Here is a 17,895-nt window from a genome sequence, read left to right on the forward strand (position 1 = left end):
GTGATATTAATCCAAGGAAGTGAAAGGAACTTCGCGCCACCAAGTCGATGTAGTAAGGAGAGCTGGGGCAAGATTGTTACAGCATTGTAAAGCGGCCACTACCCTGATCTGCCGTCGGGTTAATTTCTGTAAGACAAAAACTTGTGGTTGATGTTGCCAATAGCGACAGCAGCAATATGACCATTATATATTGTTGCTGGCGTAAAACTGGTACACGTGGTAAAGGGAACTGAAAATAAAAAAATCATCCCCAATTTTTAAGGAGTCTTTCAAGATTTCCTTTGCTAGACTACTTCCTCAGTGAAGCCCAAGGGATTTTCTGGAAGGCTATAGAAATTATGGGTTAAACTGATGGGCCCATACGAGATCGTAAGGGGTACCTTTGTGTTGACTATGATAGAGTGCGTATACGTTCCTCCAAATCGTGCTCCGACGGGGTTCGAAAACATGTTTCGGCAGCCTACTCTTCGACGCCCATTAACGTTGGTCATCAGAACAATCCAAAGAGACATACTTCATTGTTAGGTTTCGTGTAGCTGGAACGGAAATGAGGGCCGGATTCAGTTATGGTGTTTATATTCGTTAGTGCTGGATTGATACATAATTTTTCCTGGCACTTTAATGAGGGTCATCTCCACAGCAACCACCAGGAAATTTTATTCCAGTTAGGGAAGGAGCCTTGAAAACACGCTATGCCAAAGATCGAAGCTTGTCAAACTGGCCAGTGAAAACAATGGTCAAGTAAACTTCTGTAGAAGTGTGGTTCAATTAGGTAACCGCAAAAATAAGGATTTCTACAAAACAAAATGTAACTCAATGTTGAGATATGCATTCCCTCGCAGAAATTGGAACAGTGGTTCACTGTTCTAATTTTCGTTCGGGTCGGGATTGAGCTGAGTAAGTGTCCAGTAGTTGATAGGTTAAACTTGTTAAGAAGAACAAGACGTTGAAGAAGCTAGTTGTTTTAGCGAAGTATGGGAGAACCCTGAATTCAGCTCAGAGACGAATATAAGTTTGGACGGGTTTCAAGAGAAGACAAAATCTACCGGATATGGGAAAACTAAGCTTAGAGTCTGGAAGGAAAATCTAATAAAGCCTCCAAACTCGTGGTAAAGATATAGCGAGCATTGCCGAAATGGGAGAACTTATGTTGGTACCTAAAGATGGTAAACCTTCAGTTGAGCCACCTTGTTATTGATCTTTACATTTTCTAAGCATCTAAAGACTGTTTTAAGTGGATGATGGCCAGAATACTCTGAGATTACTCGTCTGATTTCTTTGTAGTGCTCTCACTAGTGAAGCGATGAAGTTAGAGGAAAGACGGGATTTCTATGGTACGGAAGATGGACTGAAGTAGTAGGATATCTTCACGGCTATCCCGAGGGCTCTATACTCCGGCCATTGTAGCACATTATATACAGCGATCTGTTCATCCAACGATAAGGCACGATAGTGGATAACAGATAATAATAGACAGCATGGGATGTAGCTGTGGAATATGGTGAGGATGTTGGGTTGTACTCATATGAAAATAAATTCACGTAGTAGAGGAGGAAAATAATGCTTATCGTCACAAAGTGCTGAAAGGAAAATTAAACTTCTATTCTTCTTCTTTTTCTTCAGCCCTAGTCCCGCTCACAAGTGGGGTTGGCTGGTCGTGATCGGTTTCGCCATTTAGCTCTATCAAATGCCTGATCTGGATGCAATCTCGAGCCTTTTAGATCCCCATCCAACGTATTAAGCCACCGTTGTTTCGGCCTGCCTTTTGGTCGTTTACCACTGACTTCGATGTTCAGACCAATCTGAAAGGACCTAGCCAGATTTTATTAATATTGGGAATTGCATCGACCGTGTTCAAGTTTGCCAATAGGTGGAAGCAAGGCCGTGGAGAGAAAATCCTCGCCCGAGGTAGAAATTAAGTGGAAAAACGGGGCCCACGGTGGAAATTATACGAGTCTAGGATGAAAATTATGCGGGTCGCCTACTATCCCTTTGTTTTCATTGGAACTGAATTTCTATTACCGGCCCCACGAAAACTTCGCCCTGGGGGGATCCCATTTTCTACCCCCTCTCGTGAGACTTATGTGCGAGTTAACATATGCAGTATACTCGTTAAACTACATGGCCCAGGTGAGGATTTTACCGACCGCTGAAGGTATGTATTATAGCATAGTTATAGGTTGCACACACAAGAGGAGAGGGGGGAGAGGATATTCAGATCCTGCCAATGATGAGAAAGTTGAGGCAGTGCTAGCGAAAGTACTTAGTGTGAAAAATTATCCGAAGTAGATGGATAATACGAATTTGTCAGGGTGAAGCACAACGTGCACCGTTATATTAAGATGGCTCGAAACGCGCGAAAAGACCATGGGCGAATTGTGTTCGACTGCCTAATGTGAAGGGGATTCAGGACTGTTGCAAACTCCCACGGTAATTTCATTGCAGCAGTTATCTATTGTTACCAAAAGAACGGACCGAGTCATTCACAAGCTCAAAGTGAAAGCTGTTAAGAGCAGAGAAGGGCCGGATGCGCGATTAGCGTAAAATTTTCCACACTAAAAAAGTGCAAAAGCTTCAAGGATCTAGCAGCAGAAAGAATACAAGGTGCTGATTTTACACATACCGATAGGAAGGAAGCCCCGTCCAAATGTGATTGTTAAGGGAGGGAGATCCGACGTTAAGTGGCCTAGGTGACAGTCTCACAGAAAAAATACAGAAGGGAGAACCTTTTCTGGAGCTCCGGAAGACACAGGATGAAAGGACACTGAACTACCGCCTAACGCTGTTGGGACCACCGACAAAAATGAAAAATGTGAAATTTGGATTACAGGAAGACACCAATCCGAAGAAATAACCGCAACACTTGGTAATGGGTTTGTAACAGCTAAAATCAATGGTGTTGATGTCTACAATATGAGCGAATGTTACGTGAACTAGTGTTAGATAAATGTACGATCTCCTATTGTCATGTGGGAGTAAGTTACTTTCCATTTGGTTCGGTCCAACATTAAGTGGATGTGGACTTAGGGTTCCTCATATTCCAAACAGTAATTTAAGGAATGTTTGACGCCAACAGGTACAGCCGAAAGAAGAGGCTGAAAAGAGGCCGATATCAACCTGTCCGTCCTTTCGCACCCGTTGGGAGGAGTTTATAAGGGGGTAAATGCTATATTAAATGGAAGCAGGTCCCTGCAGGTCAAGTGCCCAGTTTTATTGCAAAGGATAGTGACCACTCTGTTCCCACAGCAAAGTAAATGCACTATTGCGGTCTAGAAAAGCACCCGGGTTGAACGGAATACCGAAAACGGCTTTGAAGACGACAATAAAAACAAAGAGATTCAGGTGCTGCTACCAAAGAGTGGTAAACAACCTGGTGAGCTGTCGTTGTATCGTCCTATTCGGTTACTAGACAGTATGGGAAATCTGATGGAGTGCATTGTATGCAACAATAGAGAAGAAACAGGGGTATGTCAACACAACAGTATGGTTTTGGCACCTGGCAATTGATAGTGGACGGTGTGAACGCAGTGGTCAATCTGGTACAGCTAACAATTGTAGATATAAGGTGGCAGGATGGCACCACAAAATACTGTTGTATTATTACTCTCAATGTGAGAAATGCTGCCAATTCTGGGCAATGGCAGCATATTATAAGATTCATAAGCCAGCTAAATGTACCCACGTATATTTAGCTAACCATCAGGGACTACTTCGTGGCTAGGAAGCTTCTCTATGATATCGACGAGGGCCCAGTTGAATATTTAGTAACCGGCGGAATGCCTCAAGGGTTCGATGCTGGGCCTGCTGGCCGCAAGTTGAGGGACAGCATCTGATTGTGTGCAAGCCTTTTATCAAACGTCTCGGTCTTATGCTGGATCGTCGATTAACTTTTGGGGAACACTTGAACCACGCGAGCGAGAAAGCAGGGAATGTTGCAGCGGCGTTAACTGGCATGATGCGTAATATTGGGGAACTCAAACCACTGTGAAGGCTGTTGTTAGCCAGAATGTACCCACCTATTCTGTTGTACGTAGCATCAGTTTGTGCGAAGACTCTTGGTATTAATGCGTATAGGGGGAAATTATCGGAAATATATATCATTTGAGTGCGTTGAGAGTCGTTAGCGCATTCCGAATAACGTTAGATGAGGCTTTCGCAGTTGCAGGAGTGATACCAATTGATATTTTGACTAAGGAGATGCAAAGGCTGTACTGTAAGAACTGTAAGGTACGGGGTGACCAAAATGCCAAAAAGCGACAGCTGGAAGAAAGCGTACACAATGAGGGTGCCGAGAGAAATGTTCGAATAATTCTCACAAAGGGTAGTAGACGCTCAGGCTGATTCCAAATATCCAGGCTGAGACTGTTTGCGGCCATAGGGATGTCCTCTACCAGTTTCTGAGAGGGCATGGCGAATATTGCCGGTATTTTAATAGTTTTGGACATAAGGACTCCTTTTTCTGTCCAGAATGTGTAGGTGTTCGTATGTCCGCGATTTGTAAGAGAGAGGCAGCTGGTTGATCATCATTTCGCAAATGCTAGAATGCCAAGAAGTATGGAATGCAGTTAGTGGCCTCATAAGCTGTATGCAGGAGGTTATAGTGCTTACGAAAAAGGGGCAGGAGCGGAGCAACTGCCACCGTAGCAGTAAGCTGGTAGAACTTTAACACCCGCCCCACGATATAATTTCTAGTAGTGGGCAGAAAAGTTCGTAGGCTAATATTGAAAAAAGCGTTCGAGGGTAATATAACGATTATAGCGGTCATACGATTTTTCGACACCATTTTTATAGTACGAGTTGTGTCTAGTCTCAAAATAGGCCTCAGTTTCGGCGATTACCTCTTAATCGTGGCTAATTTTTTTTAAAGCGAGCATTCTCTTGAGGATACAGCGGAAGAACTTTGAAGCCTGAGTCATGCAATTTGACCATCGTTTTCATTGCTTTGTGACACAATACATTGTCTTGAGGAAACAGCACTTTCTTTTTCTTCCAATAGGGCGGTTTTCGCGATTTTATCCTTTAAATGCTCCAATAACGCTATGTAATAGTCGTTGTTGATGGTTTTTCCATTCTCAAGATGATCGATGAACATTATACTATACACATCCTAAAATACTGATGGCATAGCCTCGCCAGCCAACTATTGCGTCTTTGCACGCTTTGGAGTCGGTTCACCACATGCAGTCCACTCAGATGACAATCGTTTTGATTCTGGTGTGAAATAATGGAGCCATATTTCGTCCATTGTCACATATCGATGCATAAATTGGGATGAAGAGCTTTAAACCTTGCTTATAATCGTCAATTCGTTGTTGATTTTGGTCGAATATGAACTCGCGTGGCACCCAGTTTGAACAGATCTTTCGCATGCTTAAATATTGATACCTTTAGAGCCTCAGATATCTCGATCACTTTGCTCATCCAAAATGATTTTGTGGACTCTTTTGATGCTTTCGTCTGTAAGAGCCTCTTAGGGGCGTCCATCGTTCCCAGTGCTCATTTTACCTGGTCTAAACTTAGGAAAACACTTCTCAACGGTTGATTTTCCTGGTACAAACTCCAAATAATGTTTGCTACAAGCAGTATTCTTTTCGCTAAAAAGCAATGCTTTATCAACACAGGAAATTCCATTTTGTCGATCTTCTTCAAACTAACAAAAATGGTTTCAATCAAAATGCTCTATCCCACAAACTAATAGTCCGACAGCTGTCAAATTTGTGCACGTGTCTCTTGAGAGTTAGGGCTAACTAAAAATCATATGGATTTAATAATAGTAGTACCATCTGTGTGTTAGCTTACGAACTTTTCATCCCACTGCTTAGAATAATAGTATAACAGAGGGAAAAAATGTCCTGGGTATACATATTCGGAATATATACCATATGTGGTTGGCAGCTGCTTCCTCTTTCGACTAAAAAGACTAAAAGGACCTGTAGATTGGGTCATAAGATATATCTATGTACTAACTTCACTTCAGGCAGCAAGACAAGGCAAATTCGCGGAGATGGCACTGCATTAGCTCACGGAAAAATTCGAGAAGACGATTTCCGAAAAGAGATATTCGCCTTTGACGCATTCATGATCATCGGAAGTGCCGTCAATTATGACCAATTTGCAGGGATTTGTGACGTAGGGTGGAGGAAAATCTACATTACGCTGTGGCCAGACGAAAGTCCTTTGATGTAGGATATTTTAGGGGTATTCACAAGGAGTTTTTTTTTCTTATATATGGAAGGCGGATTGGGCTCATGGAAAAACTGATTATGGAATTGGCCCGGTCCTTGGAGAAATGATGATCATAATCTATCATATCATTTTATTGGCTACAGAAGAAAGTCTGTAACAAAAAATAACGGGGTTACAGGCTTTGAATCCACTCCAAAAGTCACGCACCGCTATTGCGCTGGTAGTGAGGGCCCTGACAGGCTGGCTCTGCTACGGTGTGGCTCTACAATGGTGGGACCAGAGCTAGTATTTGGCCATATGTGATTAACACTGGTCCTGCAATTACCACATGGAGAAAACCAGCAACACCCCTTGAACGCCATAACAGACAATCGCCATTTTTATCATTTTTGATTAACTCACTTTTTATTGGGGGATATTCAGGGGACAGTCTACGACAAGGGAATGCCCTATCATGCGTCCTCTTTAACCTGACCCTGGAGAAAGTGATCCATGATGCTGAGGTAAATGCGAGGGGTACCATCCTATTTAAGTCCACCCAACTACTGGCCTATGCTGACGATATCGTGGTGGCAACGGCAGCACCAGAAACCAACCAACCAACCACATCAAACCGCACTGGTCTAACAAGAAGAATAAAGATAGGAGACTACAACTTTGAGACCGTTGATAATTTCTCCTATCTAGGGTCGAAAATCTCAACCGATAACAGCTGCGATGATAAAATCCGCGCACAGTTGTTGGCAGCCAACAGAGCCTATTTCAGCTTACAAAAACTATTTCGCTCGAAACGTCTCACCATAGGGTCAAAGCTCTTACTGTGCCAGATTATGATGTTGCCAGTCCTTATGTATTTCCTCGGAGATTTGGGTTCTTAGCAAGAAAAATTGGGAACTCTTGGCCGCGGGAAGAATCCTCCGAACAATGTTTGGCTCCCTACATGAGGATGGACGATTCCGTAGCCTACATAACGACGAAATCTATGGGCGATACCATGACCGTGAGATTGTGGATGAAATCGGGCTCAATAGGTTACGGTGGGCGGGTCACTTAATCCGTAGCCCGGAAAGTCTATAAGGACAATATCTATGGTAGAAAGAGAAGACGAGGCAGACCCTGCCTGAGATGGAGCGATGGCGCCAGACAGCCTTTAGGGATATCGAATTGGAAGACCTCGGCGCAAAACCGGGATATCTGGAGTTCCTTATTAAGGCAGGTCTAGACCGGATACCGGTTGTTGCGTCGTTGATGATGATTTAGGGATGACATTCGGTTCTCTTGCTGTTTTTTCTAGTCATACCCAAAGTTGAGGTTCAATTTGAACACCAAAAAGTTCACTCGGGAGTGTTACTTGATTGGATCTTATTTCGTCCATCAATACTTTTGGGAGCAGTTTGGAGTACACCTTTTACATGTCCTTTCCCTGCCTTTTTTAAATATTTTCATTCACATTGAACTGTGCGAAGGTGGTATAACAGACCCAAGACTTAATGGGTTACGATCGTTTGTTCCATTGGACATTTTAAGATGACTTTCCAGAAAAGAAACGCTCCTAGCGTAATTACTTCTCGAAATAGAGGATGCATTGTGAAACCAGCCATTCCTTCTTCCTCCTTGGTCATACATACTCATTTACTTAGTTAGTTATGAGAGAAAAGCAACTACAAGAAGACGCACTTTATACAGAGGTACAATATCCAGTGCAGGCTGCACAATAATTGCATTGATGAAAGCCTCACTTTCCTAGATATCCCCTCAAGCGTTGAGCTATTGGTTTGGGGTGGACAGCGAAGTTTTTGATTGTTTGGGAGCGGTAGTGACTGTTTAGTGACTATCTTTCTGCATATCCTTTTAGAATTTATAGCATAATTTCTTTCCAGGTCTAGGGGCAACTGCAGTGAAAATAGTTTTGATCATTTTGGCATTATCTACTGCTGGATTCCTTGTAGCAACAATCGTTTTAGCTGTAGAGAAAGACAATTGCTCTTCTTCAGAGGAAAATTCAACCGTTGTACCACCAACCGAACCGCCTCCGACCAAAGTATATAGTTTATTCACAACTTGATAATGTTCCATAACACATTAATATCCGCTTATATTCCAGATCAACTATCGACTGCCAGGCAACATTGCCCCCACTGCTTACTTCCTATCACTTAGTACTGAATCTGTCTATTATTATCAAGTGACGATCTTGTTTCTAGTCTTGGAGGATACAAATGAAATAGTTCTACATGCGAGTGCAGATATGGAAATCAGATTAACCAGTTTATTCCGAATTGATCCAGAAGGAATAAATACAGTCCTCGAAGTAGCCAGCCCAGTCAGGGATGCGGAAGGGGAGTTTTTGATACTTCCAGTGAAGCAACTATTAGTTGCAGGGAATGACTATCGCCTTACCATCTCATATACTCCCAGTTTTGACACTCAATTCGGATTTTACTCATACAAAACTGGCAATAAGTAAGTACCTCTAGTCCTAGTTCCTCTAGTTTTTCTATGTATGCCTATTTCGCATCGATTTAAATTTGTTTTTCTTTCAGGGAGTTCTTCACCACAAATCTGCAACCTATTTATGCACGTCATGCGTTTCCGTGTTTCGACGAGCCATCTTTCAAAGCGAAGTTCAGCTTGGATATATCTTCCTCGGAAGGGAATCGAATCCTTTCTAATATGGAAGTTAAAATGAGCAATAGTACCAATCAGGGTGCAGTTCGTAGCACTTTTGAAGAATCCGTGCCTATGAGTCCCTACCAACTGGCCGTTTTTGTCTCTAATTTCGATAGCGTAACAGAAATTGTTGAGCCTTTGAATGGCGCGAATTTTACAACGACCATACACGCTGCCAAAGAGGATATAGGAAAAGTAAGGTTTGCATCAGAATTGGTTGGTCAGTTGATGGAATACTTCATTGACTACTTTGATGTGGAATATCCGTTGTCAAAATTAGGTAAGTTAAAGGAAAAATTTGGTTCGTTACGACCTGGGAATAGTTTTTAAACAAAATGAGAGTTAAAACGTTAAGCATTTTTTGACACTGAAGTTTGGGGTCGTGTTAAGTGGTTGATCTTTACTTCTGGAACACGCGCACGCACCCAGCTTTCTTGTAGGTGAGCGGAAATCCCAGAGATATTGACTGGACACTCTTGATCTAGACGAAGTGATATGTGGTGGATCCTTGGAGTATACTCCACTCCCTCCTGCTGCGCTGTGCTTTTGGGTTTTCGTAATCATAATTGTAGTAGATGCGGTGTCTAACTGATGGTTATAATTGTCGCCAGGCGAGTTCCCGTGATCAAGCACTGGGTTTCGGCAGCTGTTCCCACCTCGTCATTCGCCGCTTGTTTTAGTTCTTCTGACCAGCAACGAATATACAATCAGATCGACCACCTCCAAATAGAAGTGAAATCGTTTGACTACCAATGCATTCAAATGGAGGAAGACCGTTGCTCTGACTGGTCTCCTGCGAAACTATGTGCTTCATGCAGTCTGCGGAGAGCTGTTACTTCCATTTATTCGCAAAATCCAGGAAGTTCGGGATAGGCATGGAAGAAGGAATGCTTTTAAGAGCTTGAAGAATGCCACCTGTCTTGAGTCCAACAACTGGAGGGGCATTTGCCTGCTACCTGCTTTTTTCACATAGATATCAGACAAAATCATCATAAAATGGATCCAAAAACACCTCGAAAGTTTTATCGAAAAATTAGGTACTCATCGATCATTCTGTTTCATGGAAGTACCGAAGATGGAAAAAATCGTGCAGGTACTTTCCCTGTCCTCCCCCCTAGCCTCGATGAGAGAAAGAATACTGAGAAATACCAATGCTTCACTGTAAAGAAACTGGAAGAGGCGGTCTTGGCCATGAAGGATAAAAAAGCATCGGAACCGGATGGTATTCCCAGAAAGATGACGAAACTTGTATTCAAGTATAAGCTGGAGTGCATTCAAAGCATGTTTGATAAGTGTGTTTTTCCCTACCGCTTTAAGGTTGCGAAGTTCCGATAAGCAAAGGCTGTGCGAATTTGAGGCAGTATGTGGGATTTACTGCCATTAAAACCACCCCCACTTCTGTGCCCATATCACTGCGGGTCCACCGTGAAGTATTACTTGGTGAGGAGGACTTTGGTTTACACCAGTACAATTACGTCACCTGTCTATCGTGCTTTCCGGGGCTCGATCCAGTTGCGTTTATCGCAGTTACTGTTGCCTTTACCACGTTTCAATTTGCTCCCGACTTCAGCATCTCCTCCATTGGATTATGCGGTTCGATAACTGCGTTTAACTTCCCTTTTTCAATTGCGAATCTCGGACAATGGAACATAACACGCTCCGGGTCCTCGGGTGAAGCAGCGCATTCGGGATAGTCTGGGGGCTCATCCAATCCGAAGCGATGCAAGTACTTCCTGTATCCACTACGTTCCGTAAGGATCCGTGTTAGGTGGTAATTAAATTATCTGTGTTTTCGCTCGACCCTACCTCTTAACACCGGTGTACGGGTCCAGCAACCTTTTTCGGAATAATTCTATTGTTGCTGCCATCTTATGTACAGATCTTTCCTAGTGGCTTCGTGGATATGCTGAACTCACCGTTCTGTGGTTCACTGTGTTGTCCCGTGCTCCAGCGTAGACAGGAGCTGGGTATAGCAGGCTGAATTTCGAACCGCTGCGATAGATTTAGGTCCTCCATTATTAGGTTCCATCCTTGCAAGACATGAACTAGTCTTTGCTGTTTTTTCACGCGCATAGTCCAGATGCGTCTTGAAGCTTACCTAGTGATTACCAACCCGGATTTTTCCTGCGTTTGGTAATAAGAACCATCTCCGTCTTATCGTCCGCCAGGTCCAGTTTAAAATTTCTAACCATGCTTTGAAAGCATGAATTCCATATAGCTCCACGTCCTTTGTCATACATTATGTTCTACAGCTGCAGCCACAATACTGTCATTCTGTAGTGCGAAAAGAATTGTGATTATTTTGAACAAGAGTCGCGGATACGTCACTTGGGGTGATTTTTGTCTACGAACATATTACATCCTTGTAAAGAGAGCCCCACGGGTTCGTAATTGCCTCAAGGGTCAGTTGCTTGTAGCACTTCCGCTTACTTTCCCGTATAGCATTTTAAAGGCTATTTCGAGGATCCTGGTATTCTTTCTCCGTCTGCCGATGTTTCGGCTTTTTTCTAATCCTTTGGTAAAGCCTCCTCGTAGACACGATGCTCTCAACAGCGAGATTTCTTGGTTCCACCACCCGTTTCGTTTGGTGGAACCCCCGTTGCGGCATTGTAGAGTCGGATACCTTAGTTAGTCGCTGACATAGCTGACTAACTTTTTTCAGTACTTCAGTGTTCCAGCCAGCTATCCTCGTTTTTCCACCTCTGTTGCTCACTCGATTGTCGCCTCCTCCGTTTCTGATGTCGAGAAATTTGAGGCGGTGTTGTAGACCAGACCATTCCTCCCGTCAACGAGGTACTGATGTAATCGAGCCTCTTCCTCAGGTGGGCACATATCTAACGTTGGTTAGTACGATGTCATTTTCTTCCCCCGTCCAAAGCCCATCCGTTGAAATCGACGACAATAATTTTGGTTCCGTGCTGCTCACTAGTATATGGTGCAGCAAAGTGACCGAAATCGAAGCATCTGAAGTCTCTCTTGAGAGATATTTGCTTTCGAATTTGGCACACGACCCAGCCTGTTCTTACCTAGCCCGTGGTAATCAGTTTAATTCATGATTACACCGGCAGGTTAGTTATAGGGGTCTGTATAACCCTATACGCCTCCTTTATTTTCTTTATCGCACTCTCTTCTATTCCGATAAGGTTGAATTCTTCCCTCAGCGTCACATAGATATCCTCTTAAGATGTGACTTCGTCTAGTTCTATGCACTCGATCACTATCTCTTGCTTTCGAACTTTCACTTCTGTTTGCTGGCACCTTTTCTACCTGGTCACGAAAACTTCTCGCCGGATTTGTTTAGGTCCATCACCAGATCCCTCTCCTGTGTATGCCTGATACGATTCACGCTGGTACCCAGGTCTGTCAACTCCAGATCAGCGTTGACTTTCCGATGGATATCGGCGTAAGACATATCTTCTTTCTTGGAAATACTCACTATTTTCCGATGAATCTTCCTTTTCTTCTTCTGCCGCTTTTTGTCGCGCACTTTTGTCCATTGTTCGAGTTTACGAGTAGCATATCAGCATATTTTCTCCCTTTTGTCAAAGTTGGGGCCGTAATCAAAGAACTACCCGGGATTTTTGCCGGTTCAGCTTCCTTCGGCGAAGGGGCTTTTCCTTCATGGGCGTTCGCTGGGTAATAAGGGGTTCACTTGTTTCGTCCCTACTCTGGTTGCTCGCGTTCTCACCTACCTTATGTTATGAGGCTTGGTCGTTTTTCTCCTCCACCGTCCTAATAGAGCACAACTTTTATTTTATGTTTGTAGAAGTATGCAGCAAATCTTAGGAAGGATTCGCACCCACTAAAATCATCCCCGGTCTCTCTAGCCTCAGCCCCGCGGGACCACCATTTAGGTATTACTTCGCGGAGTAGGTTTCCCCTAGGTACCCGTCCTTCTCCTCCTTCCAGCTTCCCTCCTTCTTTGCTTCTTCAGCAACTCCTCCTGTATTTTCACAATTGCGGACGAAACCGTAAGTCAGTTCTCCTTCGGCCCCAACATCACCGCAACTACGTTCGCTAGGCACACGCTCCTACTCAACGCTTGGTTTAGGTTCTTCGTCTTAATTGCAAACCTTTGGCAGTCAAACATCACATGCTCTGGATCTTCCGAAATGCCACCACATCTAGAACAATTTGGAGAATTATCTAACCGTGAGGAACTGGGTAATGTGGGGGTTGGTCTCTCCATGTTTCCGCTCAAGCACAGCCTAATGTTGGGAATGAGCCTGTACGTCTACCGACCCTGCGTTGTTAGAGATCATGCCGAATGTCGACAGAGATCATGCCCGGCACCCCCGATACTGCCTCACCTAATGTGGTTCTAAAATCACTATAAATCTTCAGAACAATTAGCGGGTGAACCGAGTTTACCTGCTTCCGTCTCTGAGAGTTTGCAAACGCCTCTGCTTACACGGGTGACAAGTAAAGCAGGATGGATCCCACCACGCCAGCTAGCAACCTCCGACAGTGTTTAGGACCAGCAATATTTGGGAAAATTTTTGGAAGTGCCTTGGTGGCAATAGCTGCCATTTGGGATGCACACTCTAGGTGTTCCCTAAAGTTCAATTTGGTGTGAATTTTCCCTTCAGGTATTTAATAGCCATCAAAGCTCCGTATATCCACCGACTTCCGCTTTCACAGTGTTCTTTTTCCTCCTTTTCGCTATTAACACCGCTTCCATTTTCGCGTCCGCCAAGATCAGCCCGGCTTTTTCTAGCCAAGACTTTACCGCTCTCAGTGTTTTCGTTGCGTAGACCTCCACATTTTCTGGGGGTTATGCTGTAACAACCACAGTTAGGTCATCTGCAAAGTCAACAATTGTAGTCCCCTCTGGGAAGAGCAATCACCCCCCATACATGATATTCCACAGCAGGGATCCAGTACTGATCCCTGCGGCACAGCAGCCGCCAGAAATCAGTGCGCCTTTTACCAGACTCCAACGTGGAATGGGCATGCCGGGAACCAAAGTGGCGCTCCGACAAGTCATTGCTGCTTTCGATAATGAGTAGGAGTCTGTTGTAGATGATTTTCTCCATCATGCTCCTCATTTTATCCAGCACGCAGATAGGACGATATGATGCTGGATCTCCAGGTGACTTCTTAGGTTTGGGAAGCAACACTATTTTTTTCTTTTTCCATTGGACAGGGAATACTCACATTCCTTCTTTTAGGTACGCCTGGAAAGTGTTGGCCGAAAGATCGGGCTTAGTCAGTTTTACAACTTGGTTGGAGATGCCGTCCAAACCTCGGGCCTTGTTATCACCGATCCTACCGTATATTTCTCGCAGCTCGTCCCCAGGTATTACGTCCTCATTTAGCGCCCGGATAGTTGAGTGGTTAGCACACAAAGCTGTCGTATGGAAGATCGCGGCTCAAATCTCACTGGTGGCAGTGGAATTTGCATCGTGATTTGACGTCGGATACCAGTCAACTTAGGTGTGAATGAGTACCTGGGTCAAAATAGGGTAATAACCTCGGGCGAGCGAGAGGTTACGGTCTTGAATGAAGTGCTCTAACATTGTTTGAAGCAGCTCTTTTGACTCCCCCGAATAGCTTCTTTTAGGCGGCCAACTAGTTGCCCGTGTGCCTCCTCTCGACCATCACAACTGGGCTTTTCCCGGAGCCTTTGGTAAACCATCCATGCCCGAAAACATGCGGCTAGCGAACTTGCAATTTTGATGTTTCGCCAGTAGTTAAGTTGCCTACTCGGAAGCAATCGCCTTCTGGGCATAATACCATCGCATGCTTCCGTTACCCATCGAGTGATTTGGGTGGCCTTTTTTCCAACCGTCCTGAAAACGTGACCCCCTTAAAAGCTTTCGCCTTCGAGCCGAACAAACCACCTGGCACTCTGCGAGAACTCTGTGTCGAACTCGATTCGCCCTTGATTTCCATGCAGATTGCCTGGTAGTCGCTCTGAGTATAGTCCTCATTGGCATGGCAAAGGACTCTACTGGTGAAAGCGGCACTTACCTATGTCATGTCCTCTATAGATCCTAGGCCATTCCCTGAAGGTGCACGAGGCCCTGCTGGCAGAATTGGCGACTCCATACACTCCACCCTCCTAATATAGAACAACTTAACACCCCTTGGCAGAGAGAGAGATGATGCGCACCAATCGGGTGTAAGTAGTTTGTAAGAATATAGTTCGAGCGCAATGCTGAAATCCTTGCCAGGACTATATTTGCACTGCATATTTTCTCGAGAATATTCTTCCCGTGGTGCCTAGAATGTAGCTTATGATCTATCATCACTCAGATATTTGCGGCCAGCCAGGTACTATACCTTTCCCGTGCCCATCAGAAGTCAAAAGTGGCAGTGCATAGGTCACACTTTAAGAAAGCTCGACTACTTCATTGCTGGCTATACCATGCAGTGGATTCCACATCCATGAGATGACGAGTGAGTTATTCTAGAAATAGGGGAGGAGTGGAGGTTTTCTCGAAAGCCAATAGAAGGATCCATCTTTTGATGTGGAAGTGGCCTCTGGGACGCTTCTTGTGCAAGTGTGGTGGTAGTTGCAAAAGCTTTGATCTTCCAGTTTTTTACCTATCGTTACTTCGGTGCTTTTCTTACAGGTATTTTTGAAAGAGGATTTTGTTAGGTTATAGGATCATAGTGACGAATATGGTGACCAATTTCGAGACGTACACGAGGCCATGACGGCGTCGGTCAGCCCCACCTAGTTTAGCAGGGTCTGTATTTGGAGTGGCAATAGCCATGAAGGGCACTGTGAAGCCGAAGTTGTTGTAAATAGGAACTATTTCGATTCTGGGTACTACTGGTTTTCAGTCCCTACGTCAGATGTTTCGTTCATGAGGACAAGAGGCAATAGGAGAAACATTATATATGCTATATGCATAAGGCTTTTCTAAGTCTTATCCTTGATTAGTTTTTCGGTTGATAGGTATCTATCCTGTGGATTCAAACATTCTTACTTTAACTATTTTTCAGATTTGGTTGCTGTTCCAGAATATTCTAGTCTTGGCGGAGGTGGTCTGGGACTCCTATTAATGAAGGACTCATATTTGCTTTACGACGAAACCGCTGATACATCCAAAGATAAGCAAACTGTTGCACTCAACATTGCCCGCGCGGTGGCTCAGTTGTGGATGGGTGATCTGGGTAAGACCTAACTTAGAAACTTTCTCCAAATAAAGACTCACACCGTCACTAATTTCAGCAACACAGAAATGGTGGACTGACTTATGGCAATATGAAGGTATCACTATTTATCTGGCATACAAGGCTTTAGATAGCATTTTCCCTAATTGGGGACTAGTAAGTTCTTTCGTATAATTAAATTGGGACCTTCAGGTAACATAGTTATAATTTGTAGATGGATCAGTTCCTTACGTCGGAGCTCTATCAAGCTTTGGACGTTGACACGCGTCTATATTCATATTATATAGGGGAACCTATCAACGCTCCTGAGGATGTGCTCGAACGCTACGGAGTATTCACTAGTAGCAAAAGTGCAGCAGTCATTCGCATGTTTGAAAATAGGGTGGGAGAGGAAGTATTCCGTAATGCCACCAGGAAGTTTGTGAAGGATACCAGTTATTCTAATGCCCCATCCTATGAATTCGTAGATATGCTTGCGGAGTCTGCTAATAGTACCGCTTTGAAGTACTTCTCCATTATCTACTACCATGTGTAAATATTAACTCTCTGACCTCTCTCCATTGCAGGAGGGCTGTAGATACATACGTTACACAGATAGGGGCCCCTGTATTATCGGTGAAAAAACAACTCAATCAAAATTATACTGGCTACGTAGTAATACAGGAACAGTTTCCTGCTAACTCGTCAAATCAGCGAGCCAACTATTATAGCAAAGGGTAAGGATAAACAAAGGGTATGCACGCACGCTAGTTTTCTAAGTGGTTTTGAATATTCTAGAACTCGGTGGTTTGTTCCTATGACATTTGGTTATATGAACGAAACTAATTTCACAATAACTCGTCGAAGTTGGTACAGTGAAACCACTGATACTTACGTTATCGGTATTGATAAGGAATCAAAATGGATGAAATTTAACATGGAACAGAAAGGTTACTATCATGTAAACTATGATGACAGTTGTTGGAAAGATTTGGAAACTGCTTTGCAAGCGGACTTAGAGGTAAGTGAAATTAATTTTCTGAGGATACTTAACTAGATTTTAAATATATTCAATCTATTTGTTATTTGTCAATTTGTCAGTAGGTGGAATGCAGCTAGTTGGGATAATCGTAGTGGATTTATTAATTTGAACAGTAGATCGACAGGGACAGGACCGACGCGACGTCCTGACGAACTGATTTAGATTTCATCTCTCGGCATGTGTGGGTGGTCTTATACCGTATTTGAATCCTGGGTTTATTATTGGTGTCTGTTTGTGCCCCACTGCAGGAGAATTATTATTACATGTCGCTTGTTTACCTCTTACCTCTTACCTCAACAGTCATTTTTTTTTGGGGTAGAGTAGGGGAGTACATTGACGCACACAGTTTTGAACTCCCAGTTCGGTACGTCGTCGGACTACCAACTAAACACCTCCCCATCGTCAGAGAGCTGGCCTAGAACCATTTGTCATATTACTTCGGGCTAGTCTCCAAACTTTCCCGCCTTGCGGAGCCTTCAAATCAGGGAATTCCTTTCACCAACAGGAGGGAAGAGAAGCGACCGAACTGTCAGTTCAAGAAACTCCCTGCCATCCGGCTCCTCCACCGGTCAAGCTCTATCTTCTTAGCAATGAGAAGGACCCGAACGTAATGGGTAACACGAGTCCACCTGTTAGCACTCCTCAGCTTCTCTTCGACAATGTTGTTGGGAGAGACGAGCCCCATCCCATTTTCCACAAGAAAAAAAAGTGTGGTGGGCCTCGTCCACAACTCTATTGCAAAACACACAGTTTGGAGATCGCGCCTTTCCAATCTTGTGCAGGTAACACTGAAAACTTTCATGCCCACTTAAAAATTGGATAAAGAATTAGTCAGTCTCACCATGCTTCTGATTCAGTCATGCATCTAAGTTGCCGATGAGCTGCGCAGTCCA

General features: G+C 43.9%; 1 protein-coding gene across 2 annotated transcripts in view; it reads left to right on the forward strand.

The window, feature by feature from the left end:
• LOC119652368 (glutamyl aminopeptidase-like) overlaps nt 1–17,895 on the forward strand; it is a 29,588-nt gene that overhangs the window by 6,806 nt on the left and 4,887 nt on the right. For both annotated transcript variants that reach the window (XM_038056461.1, XM_038056460.1), the window contains exons 3-10: nt 8,067–8,227; nt 8,291–8,649; nt 8,730–9,136; nt 15,811–15,981; nt 16,040–16,137; nt 16,196–16,485; nt 16,548–16,697; nt 16,759–16,981. In XM_038056461.1, the coding sequence (XP_037912389.1) occupies nt 8,067–8,227; nt 8,291–8,649; nt 8,730–9,136; nt 15,811–15,981; nt 16,040–16,137; nt 16,196–16,485; nt 16,548–16,697; nt 16,759–16,981 (1,859 nt within the window). The remainder of the gene's footprint in view (nt 1–8,066; nt 8,228–8,290; nt 8,650–8,729; nt 9,137–15,810; nt 15,982–16,039; nt 16,138–16,195; nt 16,486–16,547; nt 16,698–16,758; nt 16,982–17,895) is intronic.

The sequence above is a fragment of the Hermetia illucens genome, chromosome 3, assembly GCF_905115235.1.
Source record: "Hermetia illucens chromosome 3, iHerIll2.2.curated.20191125, whole genome shotgun sequence".
Classification (NCBI taxonomy): Eukaryota; Metazoa; Arthropoda; class Insecta; order Diptera; family Stratiomyidae; genus Hermetia; species Hermetia illucens.